The 20,791-nt window shown below is 48.7% G+C and overlaps 1 protein-coding gene across 1 annotated transcript in view; it reads left to right on the top strand.

The window, feature by feature from the left end:
- The first annotated feature begins 2,811 nt into the window (after nucleotides 1–2,811).
- The window catches only part of LOC140429409 (protein limb expression 1 homolog), a 73,708-nt gene continuing 55,728 nt past the window's right edge, over nucleotides 2,812–20,791 (top strand). Inside the window, exon 1 of the mRNA XM_072516349.1 lies at nucleotides 2,812–2,964. Within this exon, the coding sequence (XP_072372450.1) occupies nucleotides 2,883–2,964 (82 nt within the window). The 5' untranslated portion in view covers nucleotides 2,812–2,882. The remainder of the gene's footprint in view (nucleotides 2,965–20,791) is intronic.

Below are 20,791 nucleotides of genomic sequence, written 5' to 3'. Positions count from 1 at the left end.
CTACCGCTCTCGCACCCCGGTATACAGGTTTAGATCCCCCATTTTCGGATTTCACCAGACCCCCGAACCTATTGAGACGGATTAAAGTGCATCCATTTCTCCTTATATATTCTGTGAAATAAAGAGATGTAAACCTCTGTGTCTGACTGCCAGGCCAGAGAAATTTGTGTGCTGCTATTTTGTGCTATTTTGTACATTTCAAATGTTGTAGATTATTTTTGATTGTTTGAATGAGGATAGTTTATTGAGGATAGTTAAAGGTTCCAGTTTTTTTTTTTTTCTGTAATGCATGCATTAATGTCATAGCGCCCTGTAGAGTTTTATAATAATGTATGTGTTTAAAATGATTTAGTTAAAATTGTGTTTCATAGGATAGGACAGAGTAGAGCCTGATTTTGGGTGCCCCATTTGGTCAGAGGATGAAGACGACGCAGTAATGTGATCCTTCGCGCTTCGTGTTGAGGATCACAAGGAGTGAGTGTAGCCATCTGGGATGGCCACGTCCTGATTACAAAATGGACACTTGCAAAGAATGCAGGGAAAATTGGACAATACCGAAAAAGCAAGCAGGTGCCAGGTCTGTCTGTTGATTCGAGCCTTAGCTCTCAGACAGGAATGGTACTGCAGAACCATCTACATACTAATGAGCCATCCCCGGGAATAAAAGGCAACATGCCAGAGGAGACTAAAACAAAGCAGACTAACGGCCACCTAGGACACACCCAGCAATCAGGGAACCCACCCCTCTATTGGAGGAAAATCAATAAGAACGATTGGGAAACGGCCCAATTAATTGGGGCCAAGTTCAAGGCCCACCCAAAACTGCGCAAAGCCCTTTTGGGTATAAAAAGGATTCCCCAAGAGAGAATCGCTCTCTTGGCCTTGGCTCTCAGCGAGGAGAGACCTGCCTAGCAGCTACGCCAGGCCAAGTAAGTTCCAAGTCAACGCACGCTACGAGATAGACGCACCTAGTTGCTATCCTGTAAACAGCTCAACCCAGCAGCCTCAGAACCGAGCAACGGCCATTGTTCCTCTGACTGAGTGGGCACCCGAAGCTAAGTATAGGCTTTTCGTAATAGTGATAGTTTAGGTTGTAGAGTTTTATGCATGAGTAGATTTGACTGTGTGTAACTAAATGAGCATTGCTTTTGAACTTACTAACTGGTGTATCGAGTCTTTGATCAGTATTTGGTTTAGAACCTTGTGGCGGTGTCGAAAGATACCTGGCGACTCTTGAGCAAACATAATTAAACAGAGCCAAATTAAGAGACAACAGCAAGTTAGCAACATCGGCCATTGTTGCAAACTGGCTTGGATTGGCTGAGCAAGTGCTGCTTAAGTACTGATCGACCTTGTTAGTGGGGGGCTGGCGAGCGCGGTGCCAGCAAATCAGCTGGCGAGCCCTAATCTGCGTCGAGAAGCCCGTGCGGTCTTGTTAAATGGGACAATTAATGTTGAATAGCGTTGCAGCCTCGCTGGGCCGAACGGCAGAAAACTCATGGCAGTTCCCACTCGCTACAATACTTTGAAATATTTCCGGAGAATCGCGTCCGTAGTCTTATATTGTTGTGTAACTGAGCACACTCTTTCGTGAAAGACAAATCCATCCCTACAGCAACACCAGTACTGCCTAATATTGCAACTAACTGTTAATTCAAGAGGGGTTGTCATTGTACCTCCATACATAAAAGAAAAAGAGAAAATACCGGAAAACACAATAGGTCCAGCAGCATCTGTGGAAAGTTAACGTTCAGGTCAATGACCTTGCAAATGAGCAGTTTTATTTCATAATTGTTCATGAACATCAGTAATGCTAATTGCACTTAAAAGAAATAAAGTATGTAATCACTTGAGGACTGACGTCAGTAGCATTTCTGCTTAGAATTTAAAGAAAAAGATTATCGTAATTTATCTTATTAATACTGAACTATGAACTAAATATTATGCTTTATTTCTATTTCTCTAAATTTGTTTCATAACACTCAATTTCAAAAATTATGTAGAGATTGTATGATTTTTAAAAAAATATCCAACTGCCTCTTCAAAATTACACAGAGCATATTCGTGAATGTCAAGGCTTGATTCTGGACAATGATTGTTGACATTTTTAACCCCTCAGTCAGGATGTGAACTTTCTAGGTTGATGTCCTGTTGTACTTTTGAGGCATGGGTGGAAAGGTTTTAAAAACATCATTCATTCCAGATCTAGTGCAGGCGGTTGGGACTACAGAATGAAATGGAGATGATCCATGCCGCCTATGCTTTCATCCAGATCAGCAAAAGCTTTCTCAAAAAGAAGTCAGCTATTGAAACATAAGTCTTCGGCCTTGTGAAAGCAAAGGATTCAATGCCTAGTCTAATCTTATTGATAACATTCACTGCATTTTTTTGACTTAAATTAACAGATCAGATTCATCTTTCTAGTAAGCTAACATCATTCCCTTCCTGCAGATACAGAGATTTTATGTTAACTTACATGACCATTAAAATTAGGTTGTTTGGGATGTTCAAGTCCCACTAAACAGACACATACGTGTGCTTCAAAACACCGAAACAACTGAAGTATTTGACTGCTGCATCTGACAAGGAATTTCTTTCACATGATTAAGTGGCTGTCAGTGGGTGTGTACATCAAATAGAAATGACGCTTGTCAGATAGCCTTACAGCTAATTATCTCACCATACTACAAAGGTGAGCAAGCCAGGGATAAGGACCCCTAGTGGGCTTTTCAGACAACCCGATGCCTGATTGGCAGATATATACAACAAGCCTTACTAGTCCATACTGCATCATTAGACTTCCACAGCACCTCAGTGCAAAGCTAAAATAATTCAGGCATGAGGGAACTGTGTGCTTGTAATCTGGAGAACACCGGCACAAGATGGATAATGGAATGAAATCCCTGCAAGATATAGTCTACTCATTATTGCCTGACAAAAATCCAGCATTTGTCTTTCAAGATCGTGAGTGAACTCTGTATAGAATTTGAAAGATAACTGTTTAAATCTATTCATATGTCAATAAGAAAAAGGTAAATTACTTCAGCAGGCCTATATGCTCATGGTATGCTGTATTGTGTTTGTTTGAAAATTTGATACATATCTACTATGGTAATATGAAATATTTAACAGAACTAGTAAATCAAAAATACATTTGATTTTGAGCTAGTTCATAAAAAGATGTAATTATTGTATATTTCTTTTTTATATCTTCTTATTCCTTTTGCTATTTTGTAAATAAATTAATTCTTGTGAAATGGAGTTGTACATATATCAGGAACAACGTTTCATACTGATTTGCTTTACCTCCAAGATCTTATCGAAAGTATTATTTCATGAACTGACTCTGTGTAAGCAAGATATAGCCTATTTTGAACCAAACATGTTCAGTTTCAAATAAGTCTGAATAATATTGTGTTGTATAAAGGTAGTTAGGTCTGTTGTTGCCTGAAGTGAATGTGTTCAATCAATTGAGGTGGAGTTTCCAGCAATTTTTCATTTGAAATATAAAACATATAACTGTCAGAGGCAAACAAAGGAAAGTTATATAAATTCATTAGTTTTATAATGACAGTTTCTGCCTCCTTGAAATGTTGTAGCTCTCTAAAATTCATAGAAATAACTGTTTTCTAATTATATGGGACAACACTTTGGCTAGCACCAAGGGGCTCCATAAATTCAGTTTGTGGTATTTGACTAGTCCTTATAGTGCACACAATGAACTTCAGAAGTATGGCAGTTGAGTGCTGACAGAATTTTCCTCACTGTGTTTTCATTATAAGTGGCACCATGACTTTCAAATAATGCAGTGCCTATTTAATAGCCAAAATAAACTGAACATTACAAATCAAGCTTTTTGTGTTAAACTGTGCAGTTATCACTCATGTTAATTCGATATTAGTATGTATATGAATTCAGAATATAGAACACAATTCACTATTCTACCCATATCTTTAATAAATAAGTTAATGGTGTTAAAGAAAAACAACTGAATGCAGGCAAATGCACTCCAGAGAATGCTGGTAAACAGGGTGAGAGAGGCAACTGATGATCATGAAGACTAGAACTTAAGAAAAATGTCAAGAAATCATCAGTACAAAAAATAGAATAAAACTGCAAACTCAAGATCAGAAATAAAAACAGAGAATGTTAGAAGTATACAGTAGGTCAGTCAGCAGCTATAAAGTTAGGTTAGCATTTCCAGGATAAAACTCCTCAGAATTGAGTTTATAGTTAGCCCTGTGTTGTATTGCCAGCTTTTTGGATTTGTGCCTCAATTTGCAATATTTACTTTTCTTTTCTTACTTGTATGGATTGAAAACGTTTATGTCTTATTTATCTTTGGAAATAGTAAGTAAAGTCACCGTGGTCCCAGATGACCATTAGCTGCTTTCCCCTTTGAGGGGGAGAGCTGACTGCTGGTGATTTAACCTGAGGATCACCACACCTCAGGCAAGAGGCAAGGTTGAGAAGGTGGGGCCTTCACGAATAACCTCAGCCGATACGGGAATTGAACCCACACTGTTGGCCTTGCTCGGCACCACAAACTAGCTATCCAGCCAACTGAACTAAACCAGAAATACTGCCATATTTAATATCTCATGGAAATATTTATTAACAACATGCAGCAGAGAAAGGCTCAACCTTTAGCCTGCTGCATATATTGTGATAATATTGCTTGGGTGGTACTTGATAAGATAAAAGATAACTGATTCCTGGTGTTGAGAATCTTGTCATGTTGATGAAATCCATTCCTAAGATGTGTAAAGTAGTTTTGTAATCTCCATGCCTCAGTTCCAATCAGCACAGAAGTTAAACATTCAGCTAACTGCAGAGGACATTAACAGGATTTAATTGAAGAAGTTATTTGTTTTTCTATTTTTCATTTTCTGCTCAGTCTCAATGTTATCTGCATAGTGTTACTACCACCAGGAGAAGTACCCTGAACAATTCACTTTGATAAATACCAAGAATCAATTTTAGTTTGTAACTAGCCTCATATGGTTATCTCGAAAGATATTACAGTCATAACTTAGATTCCTTTTCAAGTTTCTTATGATTAGCCTCAGACAGGTCCTAAACTTAAACAAACGTTATAAGCCTGGGCTATAAGACGAGGATGTTGCTGGAGTTTCATTTTACATTTAATTTTCACATTGTACTGATACATAGTAGTGTTATCTTTCTAGACTGAAGTTGCAATTTTCAACTAAAATTATTAATTGAATATCTGCCGTTGATATTGCAGAGACATTTCTATGAAGACAAGCATAGTGTTAGTTGAGGTTTCCAATCCTACTGACATCTATAATACTTGGTTACTGATTGAATGGCAAGATAAGTAATGCAGGATGTTGTTTAGATTGGATCACCCAATAGCTCTAAACCTAGCACATACAGATTAACAAAGGAGTCTGTATGAATGAATCCCATATTTTTTAAACAAAAGCTCACTGTATTTGTAAAAATGGCTACCATTCTTTTTTAACTATGTAACTAATATTCAATGATGATGAAGTCCATAGCCTAGTGGGGCACCAATTTTATCAATCACAGAACACTTAAGATTTAAAATATAGAGCCAGCAATGGGAAACATGTGCTGTGTATGTATTTATGACTTTCCATACATCAAGCTTAGAGCCTGATATACAAAAATACTGCTTTTTCAGCTGCCAGTATCCTGTCTTAGATCTGACTTCTTGCATTTGATGTGTTCATTGACATGAACTCTGAGAAATTGTTTTGAATATTTGAACACCTTTTTACTTTCAGAAAACTTGAAACTTGAGTGCAGGAGAAAGAGAATCTGAAGAATACCATTGGAAAGCAATATGCTAATTTCCTTTAAAGCCAGGTTTTGGAGATATCCTGCAAATAAAAATTAAGTTGTTTGCAAACTGCCAGCGAATAAGTGATAAAAGACTTTGAAAAGGTTGCAGAAATGTAGCAAACTATTTTGTTTCTTTCCTATTCTTTTGGACAATTTTTAAAGATTAATGAAATATACTCTTGTAATATTTTGTCCTCTTTATTCCATCTTTTACTTTAATTCCTTTTTATTACTTTTGCCATTCTTCATTTAATTTACCCGGAGAAAGATTGTAATTGAATTACCTGATTACTGGTCTGGTGATCGGACCGTAAGTCTTACAAAGGAATAGAGGATAAACAGCACAGAAACAGGCCATTCAACCCAACCAGTACATGCTGGTGTTTATGCTTCACTTGAGCCTTCGCCCATCTTTCCTCATTAAAATCCACCCTCATAACCCTCTGTTCCCTTCTCCCTCATATGCTTGTCTAGTTGCCCTTTACATACTATTTGTCATGATATTCAGGTAAACATCATAGCACATACATACATACTAATGGACAGATCAACGGACCAATTAACACACACAACACGACAGCCAATCACAGGCAAGAGCATTCACAGTACAAAACAGGGAACACAACACATCCTGGGCACTCGAGCAGGAGACGGCTCAGGGCACAGAGCTCATTACAAGCCACTCAGACATCCACCATGTGCTGAGTGCCACTACAAGATAGAATTAGGAATAGGTCCACAGAATCAAGGGTCATGATCAAACCTCAGTAAACAGTTTACCAGTGTGAATAGATGTTTGAAATAAAACTGCGTCGTACCATTCGCAACCGTGTTGGTTCGTCTGTGTAGCAGAGTACCCAACACTTCATAGTACCAGGAGTGACTTTGGTACCTACCTACAAATCCTCCGGGATCTGCCATCCTGCGTCATGGACACCGTCAACACACCACAGTTGCTGCAAGTCGCTGGAAACCTCGGCGTTAATTGGAAGCTGTTTAAACAACGCTTCTAGCTCTTTCTGGAAGCCAACGAAAAGGAAAGCGCCTCGGACACCAGAAAGATCGCCATCCTCCTCACCACGGCAGGTCAACACGCCATCCATGTCTACAACTCCCTGGTGTTCGCGGAAGGTGAGGACAAGACCAAATACAAGACGGTCCTTCTCAAGCTCGACCAACATTTCAACATCGAGGCCAACAAGAGCTTTGAGAGGTATCTCTTCCAGCAGCGCCTGCAAGGTAAGGATGAGCCCTTTCAGTCATTCCTTACGCATCTCCACATCCTCACGCAGTCCTGCGGTTACGACATCACCTCCGATTCCATGATTCGGGACCAGATTGTTTTTGGGGTCACCTCGGGCACCCTACGCCTACAGCTCTTAAAAATAAAAGGCCTCACCTTAGCCTCCGCAATCGAAGCCTGTGTCCTGCACGAAAACGCGACTAGCCGCTATACCCAATTTCAGGTGGCCGAATCGGCGCGGCAGGGGTCCTACGCAGCCAGATCAGCGAGGCAGGCGCCCTACGAGGCCGAACGCGTCCAGGCTATCGAGTTCCTCCCGGCCCGCGGCCCGGACGAGGGCAGCCACTTCGCGCGCTTTCCGAGGCCTCCTGCGCTTGTGCGCGCCAAAAACTACGGCAACACTGAGGGATGTGATGCGCAGGCGCGCTCGACGCAAGACCGAACTGCGCATGCGCAGTGGCGCAACGAACGCCATGACGTCACGACGTGCGGCAACTGTGGAGCCGCACATTTAAAGCGGCAATGTCCCGCAAGAACCCGACAATGCCTCCGCTGTGGCAAGGTGGGCCACTACGCTGCTTGCTGTCGAGCAGCTCAACCTGTTCCCCAACTCCGACAATCTCGCAGGGACGTGCGGACCATTCAGCCTCCTTATTATGAGTCGTGTCCAGACGATATCCAGACTAGTGACACAGACGACCGGGACACCTTCCGTGTTGTGGTCATTGATGGGAAGCGAATGTCTCCAGCCAGGACCCACCAGCCGGTGCAAGTTAACACTGTCAATCAGGATGATGAACGGTGTGCCACCATAACGGTCAACCGATCACCGATAACATTCTGTCTGGACACTGGCGCCTCCGCCAACCTCATAGCATGGTCAGCCTTCTACGCCATGAAGGTCAGACCACCAATTGGGCAATCCCGTTGCAGGATGGTCGACTACAACGGGAACGTTATCCTGGCTATGGAACCCTGCCAGCTCCAGGTGATACACAACACACACACAGCCACACTCTAATTCGGGATAGTCGGATCATCGAAGGACTCCCTGCTAGGCGCACAGGCATGCAAGGCTCTCCACCTCGTGCAACGAGTCCTCTCTCTCTCTCCAGACGGCACATCTGACTTCCCGGATGCCGAGTTCAGCGCACAGCTCCAATCGCTCCTCGCCCACAACCACAAGGCATTCGAGGGCATGGGAACACTGCCCTACACCCACAGAATTCGGCTCAAACCGGACGCCACCCCGGTCATTCACGCACCTCGCAGGGTCCCAGCGCCACTCAAAGACCGCCTCAAGCAGCAGCTGCAGGATCTCCAGGACCAAGGGGTCCTATCCCGGGTCACGGAGCCCACGCCATGGGTCAGCTCCATGGTGTGTGTTAAGAAGCCCTCCGGCGAGCTCCGGATCTGTATTGATCCAAAAGACCTCAACAACAACATAATGAGGGAACACTACCCCATACCCAAACGGGAAGAGATCACAAGCGAAGTGGCCCGGGCTAAAATCTTCACGAAACTGAATGCCTCGAAGGGTTTTTGGCAGATCCAACTAGATCCGTCCAGCCGAAAGCTGAGCACCTTCAATACCCCTTTCGGCAGGTTCTGCTACAACCGAATGCCATTTGGCATCATCTCGGCATCCGAGGTCTTTCACGGGATCATGGAGCAGATGATGGAAGGCATCGAAGGGGTGCGCGTCTACGTGGACGACGTCATCATCTGGTCCACCACACCACAGGAGCACATCTATCGTCTCCAGCGCGTCTTTGCGCGCATACGCAAGAACGGCCTGCGCCTCAACCGAGCCAAGTGTTCTTTCGGCCAAACCGAGCTGAAGTTCCTGGGGGACCACATTTTTCGGTCAGGGGTCCGTCCGGATGCAGACAAGGTGAGCGCCATTACAGCCATGCCGCAGCCGGCAGACAAGAAAGCAGTGCTACGCTTCCTAGGCATGGTCAACTTCCTGGGGAAGGTCATTCCCAACCTTGCCTCCCACACGACAGCTCTGCGCCACCTTGTCAAGAAGTCCATGGAGTTCCAGTGGCTACACACACACCAGCAGGAATGGGAGGAGATCAAACTTAAGCTCACCAGAGCACCGGTATTGGCCTTTTTTGACACATCTCGTGACACCAAAATCTCGACTGATGCCAGCCAGTCCGGCATTGGGGCTGTGCTCCTACAGCGGGATGACACTGCGTCATGGGCCCTGGTCGCCTATGCCTCACGGGCCATGACCCCCACAGAACAGCGCTACGCGCAGATCGAAAAGGAGTGCCTGGGCTTGCTAGCCGGATTGGACAAGTTCCATGACTATGTGTATGGTCTCCCCCGGTTTACCGTTGAGACTGACCACCGCCCCCTGGTCAGCATCATAAATAAGGACCTGAACGAGATGACCCCTCGCCTCCAGCGCATCCTACTTAAACTTAGGAGGTATGACTTCCAACTGGTCTACACCCCAGGTAAGGACCTTATCATTGCGGATTCTCTATCTAGAGCAGTGAGCACACCGCCAGATTCGGAGGGGTTCGTCTGTTAGGTCGAGACGCAGGTGGCTTTCACATCGGCAAATCTGCCAGCTGACGACTACAGTCTGGCCCGTATTCGCCGAGAGACTGCGGCTGACCCCCTTCTACAACGTGTGATGTGCCACATGACGGGAGGGTGGCTCAAAGTGCAGTGCCCGCAGTTCTACAATGTCCGAGACGACTTGGCCGTCATTGATGGTGTCCTTCTAAAGCTGGACCAGATTGTGATTCCTCACAGCATGCATAAGCTGGTCCTCGACCAACTACACGAAGGCCACCTGGGGGTCGAGAAGTGCAGACGGAGGGCCCGAGAGGTGGTATACAGGCCGGGCATCAGTGATGACATTGCCAATATGGTGCTCAACTGCCCCACCTGCCAAAGGTTTCAACCGGCGCAACCTTCTGAGACGCTTCTGCCCCATGAGCTGGTGACGTCCCCCTGGGCGAAGGTGGGTGTGGACCTCTTTCACGCGCTCAGCAGGGACTATGTCATCGTCATTGACTACTTTTCCAACTATCCAGAGGTCATACGCTTGCACGATTTGACATCGTCCGCTGTCATAAGGGCCTGCAAAGACACCTTCACTCGCCACGGCATTCCGATGACTGTCATGTCGGATAATGGGCCCTGTTTCGCCAGCCAGGAATGGTCATCTTTTGCTGCCTCGTATGGTTTCACACACGTGATGTCCAGCCCTCTGCATCCCCAGTCCAATGGAAAGGCGGAGAAGGGCGTTCACATTGTCAAGCGGCTCCTCTGTAAGGCTGCTGCTTGCGGATCGGATTTCTGCCTAGCCCTGCTGGCCTATCGCTCGGCCCCACTATCCACTGGCCTCTCACCAGCCCAGCTGTTGATGGGTCGCGCCCTCAGGACCACTGTGCCTTCCATTCTGGCACCCACAACCAACCATGCTCCGGTACTACACAGAATGCAACTGCAGCGCAGTCGCCAGAGGAGGGCATATGACACACGGGCAACTGATCTTCCCGCCCTGGCCGCTGGAGACAAAGTCTGCATCCACCTACCAGAAGGTGGCTGGTCAGCACCTGCCGAAGTTCTCCGACGCGTGGCTCCCCGCTCGTTCCTGATTCGCATGCCTGATGGATCCATTCGTAGGCGCAATCGCCGGGCTCTTCGCCTACTTCCACGCTCGCTACGGGACCTTACACCGACACCGCGCCCTCCTGTTGTTCCTGATATCGACTTCGTGGAGCTGCCTGCCACCATGCCCCTTCCGTCGTCGCCCATGGCCAGGCCCATTCCTCAGCCGGTGGTTCCAGACCTACCCTTGAGGCGGTCAACCCGAATTCGTCGCCCACCTACTAGACTGGACTTATGAGACTGCTTGTACATTGAACTCATACTACCACTGTGTTAATATGTTTCTGTTCTTATCGTTACAGGAATTCGTTTTGTCGTTCAACATTTCCTCGTTCTTTGTTTATGGTACAACCTTGTTGTTATGTCGCACCCGACATCGCCATGTACATGCTGTAAATATTGCACACACACACATTTAGCTACACTCAGTACACATCTCTATTTATGACCACGTAGGCACATGTTCTTGTAAAAAGGGGGGGATGTCATGATATTCAGGTAAACATCATAGCACATACATACATACATACTGATGGACAGATCAATGGACCAATCAACACACACAACACAACAGCCAATCACAGTACAAAACAGGGAACACGACACTACCTGGGCACTCGAGCAGGAGATGGCTCAGGTCACAGAGCTCATTACAAGCCACTCAGACATCCACCATGTGCTGAGTGCCACAGATCAATGGACCAATCAACACACACAACACGACAGCCAATACACAGTACAAAACAGGGAACACAACACTTCCTGGGCACTCGAGCAGGAGACGGCTCAGGGCACAGAGCTCATTACAAGCCACTCAGACATCCACCATGTGCTGAGTGCCACTACAAGATAGAATTAGGAATAGGTCCACAGAATCAGGGGTCATGATCGAACCTCAGTAAACAGTTTTCCAGTGTAAATAGATGTTTGAAATAAAACTGCGTTGTACCATTCGCAACCGTGTTGGTTCGTCTGTGTAGCAGAGTACCCAACACCTCACTCTTCATTTCAGACACTCTCCGTTGCAGCAAATTCCTCATTCTCACACTCTTTGGGTAAAGAAGTTTGAATTCCCGATTGGACTTCTTAGTGACCATCTTACATTGATGGCCTCTAGTTATGCTCTTCCTCACAAGGGTAACATCAGGTGCGATTTAACGGAAAAAGTTCCAAGTGTCATTTCGGGCACGATTGTCTAGGCACGATTCCCAATGGCCATGCCAATGAGACTGCAGCCCCTATTTAACTGCACTTAGTGCTGGAAATTAGCTTCTCACCATTACTGGCTGTCTCGCTGTCTGATTCGCCAGACTCGCACTTCAGTGTCTCACTGATAACAAGGGGGAGCTGCTTTTAAACGCTCCCTCACCACTCACTCCCAGTCAACACACAGGCAATGCAGCACGCAGACCTGCTCCTAGTTTTGGGGATGCCGACCTGGCCAGGCTTCTGGACTCAGTGGATGTGAGACGGGACATCCTGTTCCCCCGAGGTGGTCAGAGGGCCAGCAGCAGGGACATCAATGTCGCCTGTAAGGCAGTGGCAGCAGCAATCAGTGCGGGCAGCATGACCAGGGGTCTAGCATCCAATGTAGGAAGAAGACCAACGACCTCCACCAAGCTGTAAGGGTAAGTTAACACCTCTCTCCTGGCATCAGTCCTGCCAGCCATGCCGCAAATTCCCAACACCACTGCCACAAATCATTGGCCATCACCTTGCACCCTCCCCACATCCGGTCTTCATGCATGTTCCTCAACACCCATTGGCACCCATCAGCACAACCCTTTCATGTGAAGTTGCGGTGCCCACACATGGCACCTGCCATAGGCCCCCCCAATCAATTGAGCATGCATCTTACAATGTCCCTCTTTGTCCCCGCAGGATAAGTTTGCCCATAATAGGCGCGAAAGGGCCAAGACGGGCAGTGGAGTACCAGAGATCAGCGTCCTCACACCCAATGATGAATGGGCCCTGGAGATTCTGGTGTTGTCTGAGGACAGAGCAGGTACCAACAACAAGATTGGCCTGCGCCACAGAGGTGGGTATCCATTGCCCCTTCACTCAGATGGCCTGGCTCAAGTGAGTTGTTCATGTCAGACAAAATGATCCTTCCCTCGCACTGAGCACATGTTCATTTTCTCACAGGATCTCCATCTGATGAGGCCGGTCCATCCAGAGCCGCCCCACCCCTGTTACAAAAGAGAGCTCCAAAGAGACCATCATCGACACGTCACAGCTATCATCCCCACCTACCACCAGTGCAGAGACGCACACCTCAGTGGGCGATGTTAGTGGACAGGCTTCAGGGGCACAATCTGGTGAGCACCACACAACTGCTGATGCCCATCAGGTGGAGGCCGGACCATCCAAGGGAGTCAGCAGTTGGAGGTCTGTTGGATTCCAGGACCGAGCTGTATCTCAGTCAGATGCCGAGCCTCTGGACAAGGTTATCCCAGAACTGATGCAGATGCTAGGACACGGCTGTGAGATTCAGGAGAGGATGTCAATGACACTCCGGTGGGTGCATAGCCAGTTGGAGGAGTTCCAAAAGCTCCTGGTGCAGGAGCTGATGCCGGTAATGCGTGGAACCAAGGCCAACACTGCTCGGGTGGCGGCTGCAGTGGAAAGCCTGCAGCACAAAGTCAGTGTGTTGACTGCTGGTGTCCAAGGCATGGCTCAGTCTGTGACGACCATAGCTGAGGGCCTCGTCATCATATTGAGGGACATGTGCTATATGCAGGTGGACATTGCCAAGGCACTGGAGAGCGTAGCCAAGTCACAGAGGAGCATCGCTCCTCACCATGGTGCAGACAACACGGAGCCTCCAGAACTAGCAGAGCCAGATGACACTTACTCCAGCTGCCCCTCTGTCCCATGGAGACCCACAGAGCCCACTGGGCATCATCAGGGAGGAGGAAGTGCTGGAGACCAGCCTGGGGCCAGTCACCAAGGAGATGACGATGGGCTCCAGTTCTCCTGAATCCCCCCCTCCTGACACTGGCACATTTCAAGGGCAATGAGCAGAACAAGGTGGCAAGGCGACGCCAGCGACACCAGTAAATTGCCGGAGACCTTCAGTCCCACGCCCTCCAAAGGACGTCCTCCAAGGGCATCAAGACAGGTTGCGGAAAACAGCAGGCTGCTCTGATGTGCATCCTGAGGACGCACCTAGATGTAGCAGTAAACTAGAAAGATCAAGAAGATTGAGGATTATGAGTGGGCACTGGGGGCGAGGGTGTTGTTCACTCTCTGTAGCTCGGGGCAATGGATATGTCAATTGTGCACTTTTGAATCATGTTACACCTGATACATGTACAGTCTTTGTCTCGTTAATCTTCACAGTGGGCCTCCACTTCCCCTGCCCCAATTGCACCCCCCCCCCCCCCCCCCCCGAGTCGCGGGCACAATGGTCCAAGATTATACTCCCCTGATGCAAACTGCAGGGCGGCCAGGGTGAGTAGGCAGCACTGTGACCCTGGCACCAACCCCTGTTCCATACACCCATAACCGCCTCCACCCCCCACCCTGCACCATATGCTGGCACCCATAGCAGCCGCCATGGCCGGGGGCCTTGGCCACTGAAGCCACCAGGTCCCCACCCCCTGAGCTGCATGCGTCAGACTGTCTTTGCCCCCCCCACCCCTCAGTAGAAGGCTGCAGAGAGAGGCAGAAGGCTGGAGGTGCTCTCTGGATCTGCGTCCCCTCACCGCAGTAGAACAGAGGGCACTGGATGTGGTCTGAGAGCCTGAAGAAAGGGCAGTCGCCAGGATGAGGTTGGCATCGGGCGAGGAAGTGAGACCCCGCTGAGTTACCGTTGCCCATGGCACTTGTCAGCCCCCCATCACACCCCCTCCCCCCACATAGGGCTGCCCTATCACAGGCAACCATGTACCAGAGCCACGTGGACATTGCAGCAGTGCTCCTGAGCGTGGCCCAGTCATAACAGGTCTTGGCATTGCCCAGGCGCTGGCCGACATGGCACAGAACCAGAGGGAGGTGACCCAGTCCCAGAGGGAGATGGCACAGTCACTGGCTGATGTGGCCCAGACTGAGAAGGTGGTGGCACAGTCACTGTGATGTGGCGCAGTCCCAGTCGGAGATGGTCAACTTCCTGTGTTCCATGGCCACGAGCGTGCAGACCCTGGTCGAGATCAGAGCAGGGATGAAGGCCATGGGGCCCTGCCATGGCATCACCCCCCTGCCCTGGCAGGGCCCCCAACAGCCCAGCCAGTGTCAGGTCTGGCAACCCACAATCGCGCCTCTGCGTCACCAACCTCCACTCTCTTTCTCATCAGCCACGGCGCCTGTTTCTTGATTTTTAAAAGCACAAATTAACTTCGCCATCGGGAATTCCCCAGCGGGAGGCCCTGGAGAATACCGGGTTAGGCTGCTAATTATATGCAAACGGCATTTGCTGTACGTGCTGCATAGAACCATTGACGCCACTGTCGAAGCACCAGAGAATTGCGATTTGCCGTAAAGACCGATTCTCCACCTAATCGCCTTTCCCGATTTCGGCGATGGCCGACAGAGAATCCCGCCCAACATTTTGAGTCTGGATAACTCATGTCAAAGCTGGAATGAAAGGGTAATATAGTTCCAAGTCAGGGTGGTGTGTTACTCGGAGGGAAATTATAGGTGCAGGTGTTTCCATGCGCCTGCTGCCTTTGTTGTTCTGGGTGGTCAAGGGTGTGGATTTGGAAGGTGCTGTTGAATGAGCCTTAGTGAGTTTGTTGCAATAAATCTTGTAGATGGGCCATAGGCTGTCACTGTGCACTAGTAGTGGCGGGAATGAAGTTGTAGGATGGTAGATGACCAAGCATTCTGTTTTGTTCTGTCCAGCTTCTTGAGCGTTGTTGGAGCTGCACTCATCTGGGAAAGTGGAGAGTATTCCATCACACTCTGGATTAACCTTGTAAATGTGGACAGGCTTTGGGGAATGATGAGCTGAGTTACTCGGCATCTGACCTGCTCTTTTAGCCACAGTATTTATATCGCTAGTCCAGTTCAGTTACTGATCAAGAATGTTGATGGGCGTGGGGGGAGATTCTGCAATAATAATGCCATTGAATGGGGAGACATTCCAGGGTTGTAACAGGCACTAGATACATGCAAATCTTTCTTTTTTGAGATACTTTTCTCCCAATTAATTTTGTTTAATAAAAGTTACATTTTATCCATATCTGAGAGAGTGACCATATGAACTGTTCAAAGGCCAACACTTTCCAGATTAGAGTTCAGGTGGAAGCCATGGAGTGAGTGGTCGCACATTTGGCAGCTCCCACTAGAGGCATTTCTTTCAGTCCTTTTCCCCGGATGCCGGGCAGATGTTTTGAAGGAAAAGGGTGGAGGAAGACTATACTCCACCAGTGAATGGATTTGTGGACCAGAATTGGGTTTAGAAGAAAGGAGTTGCAGGAGCAAAAACTCTTTGTGCGACACAGGAAAGATGGCGGAGAGCAAGGTATCGGCCCTTCCAGCCCAAAGGTCGACGGAGCAGCTGGTGGACTTTCTGAACAAAAAGTTCAGTCAGCAGAGGAGGGAGGCTCTGGAGGACTTGGCGAATGTGGTAGACTCGCTGAGAGTGGGGATCGACCGCGTGGGGCTGAGGTTGGAGACCCAGAGCTAGGTGATACAAAAGGTTGAGGAGGCAGTGGGGGAGCAGCTTACCTTGTTGGTGGCCGAGATTGGGATGATGCGGGAGAGCCAGATGCAGCTTAAGGAGAAGCTGGAGGATTTGGAGACCGCTCCCGAAGGCAGAATTTGAGAATTGTGGGGATGCCAGAGGGCATCAAGGGAACGGACACATGCTCTTTTCTAGCCAATATGCTGCAAAAGCTATTGGGGTGGGAGCCTTTGATAGGCCCCTGGAGGTTGATCGGGCACCTAAGGCACTGATGAGGAAGCTGCAGGCGAATGAACTGCCGAGGGCGATGGTGGTGAGATTACATAGATTCCTGGATATTGAGAAGATCTTGTGATGGGCCAGGCAGAAGAGGAGATGTACCTGGGAAGTTAATTAGGTCCGGGTAAATATCAAGATCTGGGTGCGGAACTGGCAAAGAGGAGAGCGGGATTCAATGCCTTCTTTAAGAAGGGGATGAGGTTCAAGATGCTGTATCCAGTCCACCTCTGGGTGACCCACAATGCCCGCGAGTATTATTTTGTACAGCGGAGGAAGCAATGGAGTTTGTGAGAGACAATGGACTGGCAGGAGAAGGTGGACATTGAACTTTGGAGGAGGTGTGAGGGGATGTTGTTTCTCTCTGCCTCCCTTTTTGTTTTGTTTTAGTTGTTATTGCTTTGTTTCTTTTGGGGGGATGGTCAGAGGAGAACCTCTTTCACTCCGGTGTCGTTTTTCTTTTTTGTGGGGTTCTTTGGTGGGATGCTGGAGGATCGTGCTGGGTGAGTGCACCTTTTTTCTTTTTGTTATTGTTGTTTGCACCAGGGAAATGCACGAGCCGGGGGCGAGGGGAATCAGTGTGGGGTAGGATGTTTGGCGCCATGGGCGGGGGCTGCTAGGTTAGCTGGGCGAGCTAGTTCATGGGACCACAGTGGAGAGTGAGCAGGTGATTAGAGTTTAGAGGGGGTTGGGATTGTTGTATTGCCTGGGGGCGGGGGGGTGGGGGGCGGACTGCTGATGGGGTTGGGGCTGTTGAAGTGCGAGGGGGTCCCTTATGGTGGGCATCCAAGGGCGCGCCTGGATGGGCGCGTGACGCGGGCCGGGGGCTGGCTCAACATGGGCTATGGCTGATCGGCAGGGGTGGGAGGGCGGGGTGCCCCCCGACAAGCTGACCACATGGAATGTGAGAGGACTGAATGGACCGGTCAAACGGTCACACGTGTTCGTGCACTTGAGGAGCTTAAAGGCGGATGTGGCATTTTTACAGGAAACACACTTGAAAATCACCGACCAGACTAGGCTAAGGAAAGGGTGGGTAGGCTAGGTCTTTCACTCAGGGTTGGATATGAAGATGCGTGCGGTGGCGGTGCTAATAAATAGGTGGGTAGCGTTTGAGATGGGGAATATAGTTGGCAGATTCGGGGGGAAGGTTCGTGATGGTGAGTGGGAAATTGGAGGGGATGCCAGTGGTCTTGGTGAACGTTTATGCCCCAAATTGGGATGACGTCAAATTCATGGGCGAGTACTGGGGACGATCCCAGACCTGGACTTGCACCGGTTAATAAGGGAGGGATTTTAATACGGTCATCAAGCCAGGATTGGACCGGTCGAGTCCGCGGTTGGGAAGGGTATTGGCGGTGGCGAGGGATCTAAAGGGGTTTATGGTGTGCATGGGAGGAGTGGACCCATGCGTACATGCATATCTGTACATAACTGTACAAATGTACAAAGCCATTTATCAATGTATGTACTCATGGTATGACCTCCTGCCAGTGGGAGGCACCAGACATGCATCCCGTGACTGACGAAAGTCGCACTTAGAGTAGCTCCCTAGAGATTTGAGTAACTTTGTTTGGATATAGATCTGTTAGTTGCCATCCCACATGCCAAACAATAAATATTCGTTCTGGTTGATCACATCTATGTTCTGTGTGTGCCTTCATCATCGGGGGAACCATGGAACATACACAGTGGAGGTTTGGGAGGCCAAGGGCGAAGGAATTTTATTACTTCTCCGACGTGCACAGGGTATACTCCCAGATCGATTACTTTGTGATGGATAAGACTCTGCTGGCGTGGGTGGTCGCCTGGGAGAATTTGGCTACTGTGGTCTCGGACCACACGCCGTATTGGACTTGCAAATGGACTGGGGGGGGGGGCCAGTGCCTGCAGTGGAGATTAGACTTGTGGTTGTTAGCGAATGACGTAGTGTGTGAGCGTGTGAGGACCACTATTCAGGGGTATGTGGAGCTGAATGATACAGGTGAGTTTCAGCCACCACGCTATGGGAGGCGCTCAAGGCAAAGGTCAGGGGGGAGTTTATATCAATCCAGGCATGTAGGGACAAGACAGAACGGGCTGTGATTGCGAGGCTGGTGGATGAGATCCTGCGGGTAGATAGGAGGTACTCGGAGCCCCCGGAAGCTGGGTTGTTGAAGGAGCGGCAGAAACTCCAGATGGCATTTGGGCTGGTGTCTACGGGTAAGGCAGTGGGCAGTTGCGGGTGGCTAGGGGGGCAGTCTATGAGTATGGAGAGAAGGGGAGCAAGATGTTGGTTCACCAAATGAGGAAGCAGGAGGTGGCGAGGGAGATTGGAAGGGGGAAGAATAGGAGGGGAAAAGTGGTCTTAGACCCGGTGGAGGTGAATGAGGTTTGCGAGGACAGGTTATATGAATCGGAGACCCCAGCCGGGGGTGGGAATGAGACGTTTTCTGTATGGGTTGGAGTTCCCCAAGGTGGAGGAGGACCTGATAGAGGGATAGAGAACACCCATTGGACTGGTGGCGGTGATGGAGGGTATGGGGGTGATGCAGGCAGGGAAGGCCTCGGGCCTAGATAGCTTCCCGGTAGAATTCTATAAAAGTTTTTGGGAGACCTGGGGCCCCTGATTCAATGAGGCGAGGAAGAAGCGGGAACACCCCCCACGTTTTTGCAGGCCTTGTTATCCTTAATTTTGAAGACGTATAAGGACCCGGAGCAAGTTGTTGGTAAAGATCTTGGCCTCGCAAATTGAGGACTGTGTGCCGTGGGTGACAGGGGAAGACCAGGCAGGGTTTGTAAAAGGGAGACATCTGTCGGCTAATTTTAGGTGTTTATTGAACGTTATATAATGATGCCCTCGGAGGGACGGAATGTAGAAGTAGCGGTCGCTATCGGTGCGGAGAAGGCCTTTGATTGGGTAGAATGGGAATATTTGTGGGAGGCACTGGGGTGGTTTGGGTTCGGGCAAGGGTTTGTGGATTGGGTCCAGTTGTTCCATCAGGCGCCGGCATCACATGTAAGGACGAACTGGGTGAGTTTGGGGTATTTTAGGCTGCATTGAGACAGGGATGCCCACTCTCCACATTGCTCTTTGCCTTGGCGATAGTGCCACTGGCAATGGCGCTCAGAGCTTCAAGGGGTTGGCAGGGGATAGTGTGGGGAGTGGGGGTGGAGCACAGGGTCTCGCTATATGCGGACAATTTGTTGTTTTACATATCGGACCCATTGGAAGGTATGGGGGGGAGTCATAGACATTTTGGAGAAATTTAGCCAGTTTTCTGGGTATAAATTAAACATGGCAAAGAGTGAGGTCTCCCCGATCCAGGTGAGGGAGCAGGAGAGGAGGTTGAGCGAGCTGCCGTGTAAGATAGTGGGGGCGAGCTTCAGGGATCTGGGAATCCAGGTGGCGCGGGGATGGGAGCAGCTACATAAATTGAACGTGGCATGCTTGGTGGAGCAAATGAAGGGTGATATTAAAAGGTGGGACGCGCTCCTGCTGTCATTGTCGGGGTGGGTGCAGTCCGTGAAGATGACAGTACTCCCGAGCTTTTTATTCTTGTTCCAGAACCTTCCGATTTTTATGCCAAAGACCTTCCTTAGGAAGATTAATGTGTTTTTTGGAAAGCTCCAAAGGTGAAGAAAGGTGCTGCTGGAGCGGGGCAGTGCGGAGGGGGGCGGGGGCTGGCTTTGCCAATTTTGATGAACTACTACACTGGCCAGCAAATAATAGCCATGGTCAGTAAGTGGGTAATAATAATAATAATCACTTATTGTCACAAGTAGGCTTCAGTGAAATTACTGTGAAAAGCCCCTAGTCGTCACATTCTGGTGCCTGTTTGGGGTGACCGGTACAGGAATTGAACTTGCCCTGCTGCCTTGTTCTGAAGTACAAGCCAGCTGTTTAGCCCACTGTGCTAAACCAGCCCCTGTAGTGAGGGAGGGGTTGGTGTGGGAGCGGATGGAGGCAGCCCTCTTGTAAGGACACTAGCTCAGGACACTGTTGACAGTGCCTCTGCCGTTCTCACCGGCAAGATACTCCATAAGTCCATTTGGGTGGCGGTACTGAGGGTGTGGAGACAATGGCAGCAGCAACTGAGTACTTACAGATGCGGGACTATGTGAGGAAACAGGTGCCAGTGCCATCCTTTCCCGACCTGCTGCCCAGCATTGCAGGACAAAGTGGTGTCGAAAAC

The sequence above is a fragment of the Scyliorhinus torazame genome, chromosome 9, assembly GCF_047496885.1.
Source record: "Scyliorhinus torazame isolate Kashiwa2021f chromosome 9, sScyTor2.1, whole genome shotgun sequence".
Taxonomy (NCBI): Eukaryota; Metazoa; Chordata; class Chondrichthyes; order Carcharhiniformes; family Scyliorhinidae; genus Scyliorhinus; species Scyliorhinus torazame.
The sequence above is the reverse complement of the archived record's forward strand: the minus strand, read 5'-3'. Positions and strand labels throughout refer to the sequence as shown.